Raw genomic sequence first — 15771 nt, 5'->3', positions numbered from 1 at the left:
TAAATTATAATATAAAATATGAAATAAAAGCAAACACTCATAGAAAAATGTAAAACCCCGGTTTTGATCATAAGTCAAATCAGCTCAATAAACATGCGTCACAACCATGTCAAATATTCTAGTCAAAGTTCACAGTTACCCACATTAGTAAACAAAACCATGATGTGATCTGTTTATATGTTGCCCTTAAAGTTAAATTAGCATTTTTAAGCGGTGTTAAAAGCAGCATGCCAGGTCCACATTGTTCAGTGGTTGGTTGTCACAGCAGTACACGTGGGCTGCAAAAATGGACAAAGCAAATTTGCCCAATACACGAGTGTGCACAAGGCACTGCACATTGCATTTGCAATCTGCCATATATCCTACACTCTTTCCCAAAAGAACTGCAAGATCCCAAAGGATGTGGTGAGTGGACTAAATTAGTAAGTTAGAATGATTATTTTGACTTTTATCCTTTACATATCCACATAAACCCAGCCAGATACTTGATAATGTAATGTCTATATTACGGAATACTACAGCATAGATTTGATGATACATAGCATGTCATAACATGAAGGAAAGCGCACTGGCTACCATTTTACACATGCTAGCGAGTTGGGGATCCATGGGCTCTATATTAGGTGGTGTTTATAAAATAGGTAGTTGGCATTTTTCAAGTGTGGTACTAAATTATGGAAAGTTTCTATAATGATTTGGAATGGCGTGTGAGTCCAGAATGTAATTATCAATGTCCACTGTTCACTGCTGTTAGCTAATATCCGTAGTTTCTTCAAAAATGTTAGTCCTATCAATGTTCTGTTTTGGCGGCGTTCATCTTTGACCCAAAACACATACGCATACCAAACAGCAAATGTCAGTTCTCACCAGTTTCTCTGTAATCGAAGGTACACACACGCATGCATGCGCACAGAGGCCATTTGGCTTTTAATATACAGATGATTTACCGCCCCCTGCTGGAGTGGCATGTGAGTCCAGAATCTAATTATTGTCTTCCATTGTTCACTGTTGTTACCTTATATCCCTAATTTATACAAAAATATTAGTTCGATCAACTTTCAGCTTACCAAATGGCACATGTCAGCTCTTCCCAGTTTCTTCGTGATCGAAATCATTCACACATGCATGCATACACGTACAGAGGCCACCTGGCTTTGAATATATATATATATATTCAATGTTGAACGCGCTAGCAAAATACTTTTTTGAGTAGCACAGTTCCTGTAAGAAGCTAATCTTACTTTCACCCCTGTATATTGGAAGAGGAGGTGTTGCAGGAGGCACTCTAATGCTTCATCTCAGTAAGTGGTGGATGTTTCAGTGTGCGCTTTGACAACTTGTGCGTAGAAATGTTTCCTCGCCAGAAAACCTCTTACTTCAGTGTTCACCTTTTGTTCATGATGTGCCGGTTGTCAGTGTACCTGCCACTTAAGGGCGACTGGTTTATTTCATGTTGTGCCATAAACACCATGACTAAGTTGGAAACCCCTTTGCACAGTGAGCTTTACTTTGCACTCAGATGAAATAACTTACACTTATAATATGCACTTTAGACTATGTACTATAAAGAGTTAAGACATGGCTTCAAATTTTGTATATTTTCTTAAGTAAAATAGTATATTTGAGAGTTGACAGGCAGCATGGTGGCTTAGTGGTTAGCACTGTTGCCTAACAGCAAGAAGGTCATGGGACGATTCCCACCTGTGGCTTTCTGTCTGCTGTGGCTTCATCCCCCATCCAAAGACATGCTGGTTATTTCAACTGGAAACTTTATATTGCCCGTAGCTGTGCTTGGCGGTGTGAATGTGTCTGTCTGTCTATATGTGGCCCTGTGAAAGACTGGCGTCCTGTCCAGCACATACCCCGCCTCACACCCTGTGACTGCTGGGATCGCCTCCACCCCCCCACCCCCATGACCCTTAATTTGGAGTAAGTGATTGACGGTGAGTGAGTGTATTTAAGACAGATCAAGAAAAAAAACAACTTATTTTGTATGTTTACAGCCCAGTAGATGTTATAGAGAAACAACAAACAGACAATAATAACCAATGAATATTGAATTGATCCACATGTTGTAAACTCAGTGATCAGTTTGCTGAAAATAATCCTGTTTTAAAGGTAAAAGAAAGTCAAAAAATAATTTACTGTATTTAGCCTTAAAATGCTGATCACTCCTTATCATGAATGATTTGGTGTATAGAATTGGTTCACTGTATTTGCACCATCTTTTTGTGCGTGTGTGGTTTTTTTTAACATGCCTCGTGCACAGCACTGTATGTGACCAAAGCTAATTGTGAGTGCATGTGTGAACTCACCCTGTCTAGGAGGCTTGTAGTTGCCAGGGTGAAAGGCTGCAGTGAGCGCAGACGAGGAATCGGTGATGTCTCCGTGGAGATGGCGACATCTGCGACGGTATGCAAGCACACCCACGCACAGCACCAGGATCACACAAAGCAGCAGAGCCCCTACCAGGCCAGCATACACAGCTACGCCTATACCTGGAGCGCGCGCTGAAACAAGGACAGAAGGACAGGTGGTGAAGATGCCACGAAGAGATGTGAATGGAACAATAAGCTGCAAATGCAAAGGAAGCACAGGAGGGCAGCAAACGTCAGTTATAAATTGCTACACAGCAGATGGAGTGTTTTTTTTATCCCTACAGTTTGAAACTAATTGGATGCCTCAAGTGTTTTAAATGCACAAATAGCAATAAAATAATTGCAACATTCATAGCTCCTCTTGACCTGCAGGGGCAGCATCTGCAGTGTTGCAACAGTTACTTTGAAAAATAATTCAATTCCTGATTACTCCTGATTACTCTATTTTAATATTAACTATGTTAGATTACAAGTTACTTTAGTAGTTACATTCAGCTGCTGCTGACAACAACCCCCCCGCCGTCACCTCAACATGAAAATGTTAGCCAGTTTTGCCAATGTTCACTTTATAGTCACCCTTTCCTGACTTCAATGAACACAAATACTTGTTTTATAAAAAATAAAATAAAGACATATTTCTTGACCTCATATTTAAGTTTTGACAGCACTGTAATAGTAAAACTTTCAGTTTGCAATCGTACATTGTTTATACATGTAACTATTGAATTCTTTCTAACATTTTTCTAACATTTAAATTCTCTCTAAAAATTTTAGTTGTTAAAATTATTATTATAAGTAGCATTAGTAGTAGTAGTAAAAAAATAGGCTTCAAAAGTGGACCTTTAATCTAGGGGTGTTGTGGGGTGGGGAGCACGTCCCTGCCCCACTCCACGCCCCCTTTCCGTTTGGATTTGCCCCTGCACAGTAAAATCACCAGTGTTACATTAACACTGACGGTGACCATATGGTCCCACTCTGACCAGAGTGGGACCATACAGTAGTGTTCAGAATAATAGTAGTGCTATGTGACTAAAAAGATTAATCCAGGTTTTGAGTATATTTCTTATTGTTACATGGGAAACAAGGTACCAGTAGATTCAGTAGATTCTCACAAATCCAACAAGACCAAGCATTCATGATATGCACACTCTTAAGGCTATGAAATTGGGCTATTAGTAAAAAAAAGTAGAAAAGGGGGTGTTCACAATAATAGTAGTGTGGCATTCAGTCAGTGAGTTCATCAATTTTGTGGAACAAACAGGTGTGAATCAGGTGTCCCCTATTCAAGGATGAAGCCAGCACCTGTTGAACATGCTTTAGTCTTTGAAAGCCTGAGGAAAGATGAGGATGAGACGTTCAAGACATTGTTCAGAAGAACAGTGTAGTTTGATTAAAAAGTTGATTGGAGAGGGGTAAACTTATACGCAGGTGCAAAAAATTATAGGCTGTTCATCTACAATGATCTCCAATGCTTTAAAATGGACAAAAATGTCAGGAACTCGGGGTGATGTGGCACCAAAGGTTGTGGGACCCAAATGCAAAAACTCACAGACAATGGAATTGAAATTGAAAGGCTTTATCGGTCAAAAAATGAGCTTGGATTCGGTACACAGTTAGGCAGTCATGGATGCAGAGGTACAGATAGTCGGCAGGCCAGGGCATCTTCAAAAAGGCAGGCTCAGGTCTTTAACACAAGCAGACAAAGTACGTGGGCAGCAGCAAGACAAGGTCACAAAACAGAGCTGGGTCAGTACAAGGCAAAACAAGGCAGAGCTATGAAAAGGCTGGTATGAGGACTGTGAAAATCAACGAACTGGCAGGGCTTGAGTGAAGACAGAGAGTTTAAATAACCAAAGTGGAAATGAGGAAAGTGAGAACAGGTGTGTAGGAAGAACCAGGAAGAGGGCGTGGCAAACAGAAGAAACAGAAAAGTTCAGGTGGGCGTGACTTAGTGCAAAAATACTGAACAGCAAAAACCAAAAGGTAATTCTGATGAAGAAAAAACAGAAATAACAAAATGCAGAGACACGTGCAATGAGACAGAGATGAAAGAAAACAGAAAAAACAACTAAACATCATGACATGCAAACGGAAAGAAATGACCCCAAAAACTAGTACATGTTAAAGTGGACAGACCAGCCAGAATAGAAAAGACTAAGACAAAACTAGAACGGAACTGACCATGGCTAGAGTATAAAAACTAAGAACAAAATGGCAAACAAACCCACAGACGACAGAATAACAGATAATGCCTAAAATGACTAAACAGAAGACTAAGTGATAAACTGAAAACAAAAGCAGAGACAAAAGTAAACTTCACAGAAAAGGCCAGACTAAAGCATAACACAAGAAATTAAATAAACAGAACAAAACCAGACTGATGTGAAAACTAAGGTAACAATTAATGAAAGCAATGTGGCAAAACAGCTACTAAGACAAAACTACACAATACATGAATGATGAACAGAAAACAAAACCAATGAAAACATGAACATGGCAGTAATGCAAATACAGATGTACAGAACAAGAAAGCAAAGATCAATGAAAAAGTCATAACAGAAAGCACATCAAGGGCAGGACCATGACAAAAAAAAAAAAACAGAGACACGTGGAAGAAAACGGAAAACAACCATCAAAATGGATAGAAGAATAACCAGAATGGCAAAGGCTCACCCATTGATCAGCTCCAGGATGATCAAAGACTGGTCTTACCAGTCTGGAGTTACCTGTAAGTGCTGTGACAGTTAGAAGACGCCTGTGTGAAGCTAATTTATTTGCAATAATCCTTCGCAAAGTTCCTCTGTTAAATAAAAGACGTGCAGAAGAGGTTACAATTTGCCAAAGAACACATCAGCTGGCCTAAAGCGAAATGGAGGAATATTTTGTGGACTGATGAGAGTAAAATTGTTCTTTTTGGGTCCAAGGGCCGCAGACAGTTTGTGAGATGACCCCCAAACTCTGAATTCAAGCCACAGTTCACAGTGAAGACAGTAAAGCATGGTGGTGCAAGCATCATGATATGGGCATGTTTCTCCTACTATGGTGTTGGGCCTATATATCGCATACCAGGTATCATGGATTGATACCTGTGCTAGGGTTTGTAAGAGTAGAATGGGAGGCAGAGCCTTCAGCTTTCAGGCTCCTCTCCTCTGGAACCAGCTCCCAATTCGGATCAGGGAGACAGACACCCTCTGTACTTTTAAGATTAGGCTTAAAACTTTCCTTTTTGCTAAAGCTTATAGTTAGGGCTGGATCAGGTGACCCTAAACCATCCCTTAGTTATGCTGCTATAGACTTAGACTGCTGGGGGGTTCCCATGATGCACTGAGTGTTTCTTTCTCTTTTTGCTCTGTATGCACCACACTGCATTTAATCATTAGTGATTGATCTCTGCTCCCCTCCACAGCATGTCTTTTTCCTGGTTCTCTCCCTCAGCCCCAACCAGTCCCAGCAGAAGACTGCCCCTCCCTGAGCCTGGTTCTGCTGGAGGTTTCTTCCTGTTAAAAGGGAGTTTTTCCTTCCCACTGTCGCCAAGTGCTTGCTCACAGGGGGTCGTTTTGACCATTGGGGTTTTAACGTAATTATTGTATGGCTTTGCCTTACAATATAAAGCGCCTTGGGGAAACTGTTTGTTGTGATTTGGCGCTATATAAATAAAATTGATTTGATTTGATTTGATGGATCAGTTTGGATATGTCAGAATACTTGAAGAGGTCATGTTGCCTTATGCTGAAGAGGACATGCACTTGAAATGGGTGTTTCAACAAGACAATGACCCCAAGCACACTAGTAAACGAGCAAAATCTTGGTTCCAAACCAACAAAATTAATGCCTCGCAGATGTGAAGAAATCATGAAAAACTGTGGTTATACAACTAAATACTAGTTTAGTGATTCACAGGATTGCTAAAAAAGCAGTTTGAACATAATAGTTTTGAGTTTGTAGCGTCAACAGCAGATGCTACTTGTTATGTGCAGACGCGAGTTGAGGAGCGGACCAGCGTCTGACTGAACCCAGCGCTAAATAACCAGAAAGCGGTTCCAAAAACAAAACAAATTTATTTCCCTTCTGTGCAATAATTTGTGTACAACATAAATGTGTGGTTGTCTGGCGAGGTGAAGGATGGCGTGCTCTCCAGCGCCCAAATGGATCGAAGCCCGACGCTTCTGGACCCAGACTCACCGCCGAACACCCCCCAAGTGGATACGACAAACTGACTCTGTGAAGGATGGAAAAGGTGAGGTAAGTCAACAGCTACAACAAATATCCTTCAAAGGCACACACTATCAGCAACACATTCAGGTCTGAATTTAAACTTTATGTAAATGAGCAGCTTCTCACAACAGGTGGAGGATCATCATTTCGTACGCCACGGCAGTGAGAAGCGAGCTGCACAATTGTCATCAATGTTCAAATATACTGCGTAACAAAATACCAAATTACTGTTAACACTTATTCAGACAATCATCACCTCTGATGTGTGCTGACAGCATGCGTCCCTCACCCGTCCTCCTTCACAGGCATGATGTGTCAAACCCAGGCGCGGTCCTCAGCGTCTCACAAACGAACGTCACAAGGTCGAGTTCCCGGCAATTCTGCTCGAATCACTCATGGCTTAAATGCAGAATGCTATCTCATTATCTGCTTCAGCTGAAAGTCTTTAAGTTTGCACGTGAGCATCATCCACAGGTGCTGCAAGTCATTAGGCCTGCACGTGAACATCCTCCACAAGTGCAGCCAATAATGCTGATGAGGGTGAAGGACTCTTCTGCCAGCACCTTCTCCACAGACAAAAACCAGTTTGCATACCACCTGGAGAGCAAAGAAAAGAAAACAACACCAAAATGTCCAGCCAAACCCCCCAACACACAACAGCTACTATTACTGTGAACACCCCCTTTTCTTTTTTTTACTAATAGCCCAATTTCATAGCCTTAAGAGTGTGCATATCATGAATGCTTGGTCTTGTTGGATTTGTGAGAATCTACTGAATCTACTGGTACCTTGTTTCCCATGTAACAATAAGAAATATACTCAAAACCTGTATTAATTTTTTTAGTCACATAGCACTACTATTATTCTGAACACTACTGTATGTACACTGGCAGTGTTAATTTAACACTGTCAGTGTTAGTTTTACATTGGTGATTTTACTGTGTGCTTTGGCGTTTGAGCACAAAGAATGGATAACAATCCAATCCAATCCACTTTATTTATAAAGCACATTTAAACAGACTTGAATCTCCAAAGTGCTGCACAGCAAAAGCATAGACACGCAAAATAGTAATAATAACAATAATAACAGTAAAACAGATAAGATAAAATAATACATAAATAAATAAAACCATGATAAAACAATAAATTTCAATAAAATAAAAATAAAATAAGACACAAGGACCGTACAACTCACGCCGGTGTTAAAAGCCAAGGAATAAGATCGCTGTCTATGGTGACACCAAGGCTGGTGACTTTGGGACGCACAAAACTTTGGAGAGGTCCCAAGTCAAAGCGGGAATTGCCAAACAGAATTATTTCAGTTTTTCCCTCGTTAAGTTTTAAATAATTCTGTGCTAACCAAGCCTTGACATCACCGACACAGTCGAGAAGGGGTGTCAGGGGGCAGTGGTTATTTTTAAGAATCGGCATGTAAATTTGGCAGTCATCAGTATAAAAATGGTATGACATACCATGTTTTCTAAATATCTCCCCAAGTGGGAGGAGATACAAAGCAAAAAGAATTGGGCCTAAGATAGAACCCTGGGGGACACCGCACTGCAAGGGAGCAGAAGAGGAGCAGGAGTCCCCCAGCCTCACGGAGAAGGACCTCCCACTCAAGTAAGACTTAAACCACTTCAAAGCAATCCCCCTGACACCCACACAGGTTTCCAAGCCAGATAAGAGAGTTGCATGGTCCACTGTGTCAAAAGCAGCAGTCAGGTCTAAAAGCACTAAAATAGCAGAGCTTCCTGTATCAGCTATTATATATAGCTGATGTGTTATATATTATAACGTTTATTTATGCTGAAAACACGACCAGATTGGGAGGTAAGAAAGTTTTATCAGTGTTTTTTACGTTGTGTCATCTTCAGAAAGAGAGTTTAGATGCATTTTGGTGGAAAAACGTGTCAGTTGTTAACGCGTCGCGGATCGGCTGTTTTTAGTGAGGACGCACACAGTGCCTCAGAGTTTTAAATAATGGGAAAAACTGTAACAATGTCTTTATCAAGCTCAGTGCAGGTGTGCTGTCGTCACCGCGCTTTAAGAGATGACGACTGTTTTTCGACTCGGAGCTGCTGCAGAAAACTGCAGATGAAAAGCTCACAGCTCACTGAAAGTGGGCGAAGTGGGCAGTTCAGTCGAACTCTGACCTCCTGCTCATAGGCCAAGTTTAATGCTGCGATCGCCCCGCAAAGCAAAAATAATAGTAACGTACAGTGACTTGGAGAGGTATCTTTAATCTGATTACTGATTTGGAAAGATTAATGCGTTAGATTACTTGTTACTAAAAAAAGAGGTTAGATTAGAGTAACGCGTTACTGGCATCACTGATCATCTGACACCAAAATGTTGACTGGATGTAGGTCTGGGGGCATGTTTGGCCTTATGTTCACGTGCTCCCCCCACTGGCCTGTTTTTTTTCTCCTACTGGGTGATTGGTTGTGACCAGTCATTAGGTTCACCACCTCTTGCTTAGTACTGAGTCTCCAAGAGCTGCAGTGCCAGACTCAACTGAGACACCTGAGCCGGTCACACCAAGGCAGAAAGAAGGAGCTGGCAAGAAACGAGGTATGTGGGAGACACAGAAGAGCATAAAGTAGGAGTCAACAGGACAAATAAAAAGAGGTGTGAGTGAGAAGACAGAGAAGCTATTCAGCAGATGGGGATAGAAGGAGTTAGATAAGGTTGTGATTTGTTGAGAAGACAGAGGGATTATAAATATGGTGAGGAGAGAAGAGATAAGCACAGCAGCGCTTGAGGTAAAAGAGCAGAAGAGACTGGGGAAGAAGCTGGAGAGGAAACGACAGCAGTGAGATTAGAAGGAGGGCTTGAGAAGAGGAAAGCCGGAGGCAGATGGGCTGGCAGAGGATGGCTCCTGTGCTCACGTGGCGCGATGGAACCAAATCCGACAGCCATCCGCGCTTATTACCAGAAATGGAACAATAGCAAATTATGTGCATTACTGTGGCTGCTCGACTCTGAGCCCACATCACCGCGGAGTGAGAGGAAATACTGTTAATTCAAATGTAAAGCTAAAAAAAGAAATCGATTCTTCCTCTCCGACAAATTTACCCACGCAGAAACTCTATGTGGAGTTGTCGTGTCAGTTTGCTCTTTCGCTCACAGATTGTCCCTTTAACATGTTGGACTGCAGCCAGCTGGACCATTTTTGGACAGTTTGTTTAATTACTCTGACTTCTATTAATCGCCTTGCCATAATTAATTTTCTGTCAAGAGTTGCGTCAAGCTGTTATGTAAATGATGCAAGCAGCCAACATGGAGACAGCTCAAAAACCTACATCACGCTTTGCCAGAGCACTTACAGTTGTAGTCAGAAATTTACATACACCGCACAACATAAATTTTAATAGCAAAAAACCTTGGTGGATATAAGTTTTATTTTTTGGTTGTTTTTGGTTTTCTGAATCCAACAGGTCAAAATAATACATACAGGGTCAAAATGTTTGCATACGCCCAGTTAGATCAGCTTGACAGGGGTGTTGAAAAATTCTAAAATGTTGCTGAACTTCTGCTGCTAGATTCTCTGCAAACACACGAAGAGTTGGTTTTCACTAGTCATTTGGGTTGATCAGCACAGTACAATGGGAAAGTCCAATGAGCTCAGTGTAGATCCGACAAAGAGGACTGTGTAGATTTCCATGTCAGGTTTTTGGGAGCCATTTCTAAATAACATACAAATTCCAAGATAATCGGTCCCCATAGATGTACGTAAGTAGGAGTTATGAGGAGGTGTAACCACTTTGCCAAGGTCGGGAAAGAGACCCAAACTATCACCCACAGCTGAGAGGGACTTAATCGGGATGGTCGGGAACAATGCACAGGTCTGCCAACAACTGGAAGCTGCTGGAATACCTGTGTCACTGTCCAAGTGAGTTGTATACAATTACTTATACAAAGTCTGGTATACCCAACTACCACTGACCTCAAACCCTGAATCCCAACCTGGGGTCTGAGACTCCCCCATGGGGTCACCAAAGATTTGTCAATTATAGCACTGTTAAAATCAGAAGTGCACTGGAGACATAGAGTCACAATAACTCACTTATCGGCAAGGTTGGGTAGGATTACTTTGAAATGTAATCCAAAAGTGATCAGATTACAAGTAATCCAAATGTATGTACATACATACATGTAATCCATATGTATTCTTTCAAAGTAATCCTACTCAACCTTGCTTACCGGATAATCAATAGTAATTAAAAGATCATTCTTTTTCTTTGTATGATTAAAAATGGAAAGGAAGGAAAACTACAAGGTTATATGGGCAATTCTATGGTTACAAAATTCTAATCAGAGCAAATTTTTATTGGTCAGCTAAAATATGGCCAGATTTTGCTGTCATTGTAATTCTACTAAGTCCCTCTGGCTGCTTCCTCGCAACAGCAGATCCAAGGTGGGTGTGCGTGTTGATTTTAAGAATAAGAATAAGATCAGCTTTTACTTATCCCAAAGGAAATTATTTGGCACAAGTTTTACACTGGATGCCCTTCCTGACACAACTCCACACTCCATGGAGAAATGTGGCAGGGGAACCTTCCACACTGAGACATAAACCACTTGGCCACCACTTCTGCCTACATAATTCCATATGTGTTAAAGACCATTTCTATCAAAAAACAAACAGAAATGGGAATGAAACGCTTTATTCTTTTATGTTGAGTGTGTGTGCGTGTATGCGCCAGTGTGTACGTATGTGTGTGTAGACACATTCATGAAAGTGCGCAAAGAAAATTTTGAAATGTTCAAAATCTCTGGCAAGCATTAATTATGTGAACTTCACATGAACATATGCAAACAATTCAAAAACACTGTGTGTCAGTGTGAGTCATTGCGTCAGCACACTGCATCACAGCGCAGCTCAACTGAATGATTATGACGAGATGTTAAATCTATAATGAGCATACTTTTACAGATACTCATAAGAAGTAATGAAAATGCAACTGTTTTACCGAGCCAATACAAGATAAATATTACAAATAATTACCTTTTAGACAATTCCAAATACATTCACATCATGAAGCACACGAGAGAGAGAGAGCGAGAGAGAGAGAGAGGAGAGAGAGCGAGAGAGAGAGAGAGAGAGAGAGAGAGAGAGAGAGAGAGAGAAAGAGAGGGAGTGAGAGAGAGAGAGAGAGAGAGAGAGAAAAAAGCTACAGCTGTAGAAAATTCCTCTGTGATTACAGAAGCGATTAGAGGTGGTTTCATCAGTGAAATGATTAATCTGCTACAAAATAATTATTTTATATAATGCAGCATTCAGTGCCACAAAGCGCAGCATCCAGCGAAACACAGCGGGTAGCTATGAAATAGATGAATTGCGTGGCAATGCGGGGGTTAAATGTGTGCAAGTGTCAAGGTGCCTTAGTATTTTATGGACCACTGTATTATCTATGTGTTTGGAGTATAGAAACTGATTCAATCAATCAATCAATCAATTTTTTTTATATAGCGCCAAATCACAACAAACAGTTGCCCCAAGGCGCTTTATATTGTAAGGCAAGGCCATACAATAATTATGTAAAACCCCAACGGTCAAAACGACCCCCTGTGAGCAAGCACTTGGCTACAGTGGGAAGGAAAAACTCCCTTTTAACAGGAAGAAACCTCCAGCAGAACCAGGCTCAGGGAGGGGCAGTCTTCTGCTGGGACTGGTTGGGGCTGAGGGAGAGAACCAGGAAAAAGACATGCTGTGGAGGGGAGCAGAGATCGATCACTAATGATTAAATGCAGAGTGGTGCATACAGAGCAAAAAGAGAAAGAAACAGTGCATCATGGGAACCCCCCAGCAGTCTACGTCTATAGCAGCATAACTAAGGGATGGTTCAGGGTCACCTGATCCAGCCCTAACTATAAGCTTTAGCAAAAAGGAAAGTTTTAAGCCTAATCTTAAAAGTAGAGAGGGTGTCTGTCTCCCTGATCTGAATTGGGAGCTGGTTCCACAGGAGAGGAGCCTGAAAGCTGAAGGCTCTGCCTCCCATTCTACTCTTACAAACCCTAGGAACTACAAGTAAGCCTGCAGTCTGAGAGCGAAGCGCTCTATTGGGGTGATATGGTACTACGAGGTCCCTAAGATAAGATGGGACCTGATTATTCAAAACCTTATAAGTAAGAAGAAGAATTTTAAATTCTATTCTAGAATTAACAGGAAGCCAATGAAGAGAGGCCAATATAGGTGAGATATAGCTCTCTCCTTCTAGTCCCCGTCAGTACTCTAGCTGCAGCATTTTGAATTAACTGAAGGCTTTTTAGGGAACTTTTAGGACAACCTGATAATAATGAATTACAATAGTCCAGCCTAGAGGAAATAAATGCATGAATTAGTTTTTCAGCATCACTCTGAGACAAGACCTTTCTGATTTTAGAGATATTGCGTAAATGCAAAAAAGCAGTCCTACATATTTGTTTAATATGCGCTTTGAATGACATATCCTGATCAAAAATGACTCCAAGATTTCTCACAGTATTACTAGAGGTCAGGGTAATGCCATCCAGAGTAAGGATCTGGTTAGACACCATGTTTCTAAGATTTGTGGGGCCAAGTACAATAACTTCAGTTTTATCTGAGTTTAAAAGCAGGAAATTAGAGGTCATCCATGTCTTTATGTCTGTAAGACAATCCTGCAGTTTAGCTAATTGGTGTGTGTCCTCTGGCTTCATGGATAGATAAAGCTGGGTATCATCTGCGTAACAATGAAAATTTAAGCAATACCGTCTAATAATACTGCCTAAGGGAAGCATATATAAAGTGAATAAAATTGGTCCTAGCACAGAACCTTGTGGAACTCCATAATTAACTTTAGTCTGTGAAGAAGATTCCCCATTTACATGAACAAATTGTAATCTATTAGACAAATATGATTCAAACCACCGCAGCGCAGTGCCTTTAATACCTATGGCATGCTCTAATCTCTGTAATAAAATTTTATGGTCAACAGTATCAAAAGCAGCACTGAGGTCTAACAGAACAAGCACAGAGATGAGTCCACTGTCCAAGGCCATAAGAAGATCATTTGTAACCTTCACTAATGCTGTTTCTGTACTATGATGAATTCTAAAACCTGACTGAAACTCTTCAAATAGACCATTCCTCTGCAGATGATCAGTTAGCTGTTTTACAACTACCCTTTCAAGAATTTTTGAGAGAAAAGGAAGGTTGGAGATTGGCCTATAATTAGCTAAGATAGCTGGGTCAAGTGATGGCTTTTTAAGTAATGGTTTAATTACTGCCACCTTAAAAGCCTGTGGTACATAGCCAACTAACAAAGATAGATTGATCATATTTAAGATCGAAGCATTAAATAATGGTAGGGCTTCCTTGAGCAGCCTGGTAGGAATGGGGTCTAATAAACATGTTGATGGTTTGGATGAAGTAACTAATGAAAATAACTCAGACAGAACAATCGGAGAGAAAGAGTCTAACCAAATACCGGCATCACTGAAAGCAGCCAAAGATAACGATACGTCTTTGGGATGGTTATGAGTAATTTTTTCTCTAATAGTTAAAATTTTGTTAGCAAAGAAAGTCATGAAGTCATTACTAGTTAAAGTTAATGGAATACTCAGCTCAATAGAGCTCTGACTCTTTGTCAGCCTGGCTACAGTGCTGAAAAGAAACCTGGGGTTGTTCTTATTTTCTTCAATTAGTGATGAGTAGAAAGATGTCCTAGCTTTACGGAGGGCTTTTTTATAGAGCAACAGACTCTTTTCCAGGCTAAGTGAAGATCTTCTAAATTAGTGAGACGCCATTTCCTCTCCAACTTACGGGTTATCTGCTTTAAGCTACGAGTTTGTGAGTTATACCACAGAGTCAGACACTTCTGATTTAAAGCTCTCTTTTTCAGAGGAGCTACAGCATCCAAAGTTGTCTTCAATGAGGATGTAAAACTATTGACGAGATACTCTATCTCCCTTACAGAGTTTAGGTAGCTACTCTGCACTGTGTTGTTATATGGCATTAGAGAACATAAAGAAGGAATCATATCCTTAAACCTAGTTACAGCGCTTTCTGAAAGACTTCTAGTGTAATGAAACTTATTCCCTACTGCTGGGTAGTCCATCAGAGTAAATGTAAATGTTATTAAGAAATGATCAGACAGAAGGGAGTTTTCAGGGAATACTGTTAAGTCTTCTATTTCCATACCATAAGTCAGAACAAGATCTAAGATATGATTAAAGTGGTGGGTGGACTCATTTACTTTTTGAGCAAAGCCAATAGAGTCTAATAATAGATTAAATGCAGTGTTGAGGCTGTCATTCTCAGCATCTGTGTGGATGTTAAAATCGCCCACTATAATTATCTTATCTGAGCTAAGCACTAAGTCAGACAAAAGGTCTGAAAATTCACAGAGAAACTCACAGTAACGACCAGGTGGACGATAGATAATAACAAATAAAACTGGTTTTTGGGACTTCCAATTTGGATGGACAAGACTAAGAGACAAGCTTTCAAATGAATTAAAGCTCTGTCTGGGTTTTGATTAATTAATAAGCTGGAATGGAAGATTGCTGCTAATCCTCCGCCCCGGCCCGTGCTACGAGCATTCTGACAGTTAGTGTGACTCGGGGGTGTTGACTCATTTAAACTAACATATTCATCCTGCTGTAACCAGGTTTCTGTTAGGCAGAATAAATCAATATGTTGATCAATTATTATATCATTTACCAACAGGGACTTAGAAGAGAGAGACCTAATGTTTAATAGACCACATTTAACTGTTTTAGTCTGTGGTGCAGTTGAAGGTGCTATATTATTTTTTCTTTTTGAATTTTTATGATTAAATAGATTTTTGCTGGTTATTGGTAGTCTGGGAGCAGGCACCGTCTCTACGGGGATGGGGTAATGAGGGGATGGCAGGGGGAGAGAAGCTGCAGAGAGGTGTGTAAGACTACAACTCTGCTTCCTGGTCCCAACCCTGGATAGTCACGGTTTGGAGGATTTAAGAAAATTGGCCAGATTTCTAGAAATGAGAGCTGCTCCATCCAAAGTGGGATGGATGCCGTCTCTCCTAACAAGACCAGGTTTTCCCCAGAAGCTTTGCCAATTATCTATGAAGCCCACCTCATTTTTTGGACACCACTCAGACAGCCAGCAATTCAAGGAGAACATGCGGCTAAACATGTCACTCCCGGTCCGATTGGGGAGGGGCCCAGAGAA

The 15771-nt window shown here is 40.8% G+C and overlaps 1 protein-coding gene across 4 annotated transcripts in view; it reads right to left on the bottom strand.

Moving 5' to 3' along the window:
• The window catches only part of unc5b (unc-5 netrin receptor B), a 208063-nt gene that overhangs the window by 27567 nt on the left and 164725 nt on the right, over positions 1 to 15771 (bottom strand). For all 4 annotated transcript variants that reach the window (XM_034184294.1, XM_034184295.1, XM_034184296.1 and 1 more), the window contains one exon: positions 2316 to 2510. In XM_034184294.1, the coding sequence (XP_034040185.1) occupies positions 2316 to 2510 (195 nt within the window). The remainder of the gene's footprint in view (positions 1 to 2315; positions 2511 to 15771) is intronic.

This window comes from Thalassophryne amazonica, chromosome 13 (genome assembly GCF_902500255.1).
Source record: "Thalassophryne amazonica chromosome 13, fThaAma1.1, whole genome shotgun sequence".
Classification (NCBI taxonomy): domain Eukaryota; kingdom Metazoa; phylum Chordata; class Actinopteri; order Batrachoidiformes; family Batrachoididae; genus Thalassophryne; species Thalassophryne amazonica.
Note: the sequence above shows the minus strand (reverse complement) of the source record. Positions and strands in the feature narration are given on the sequence as shown.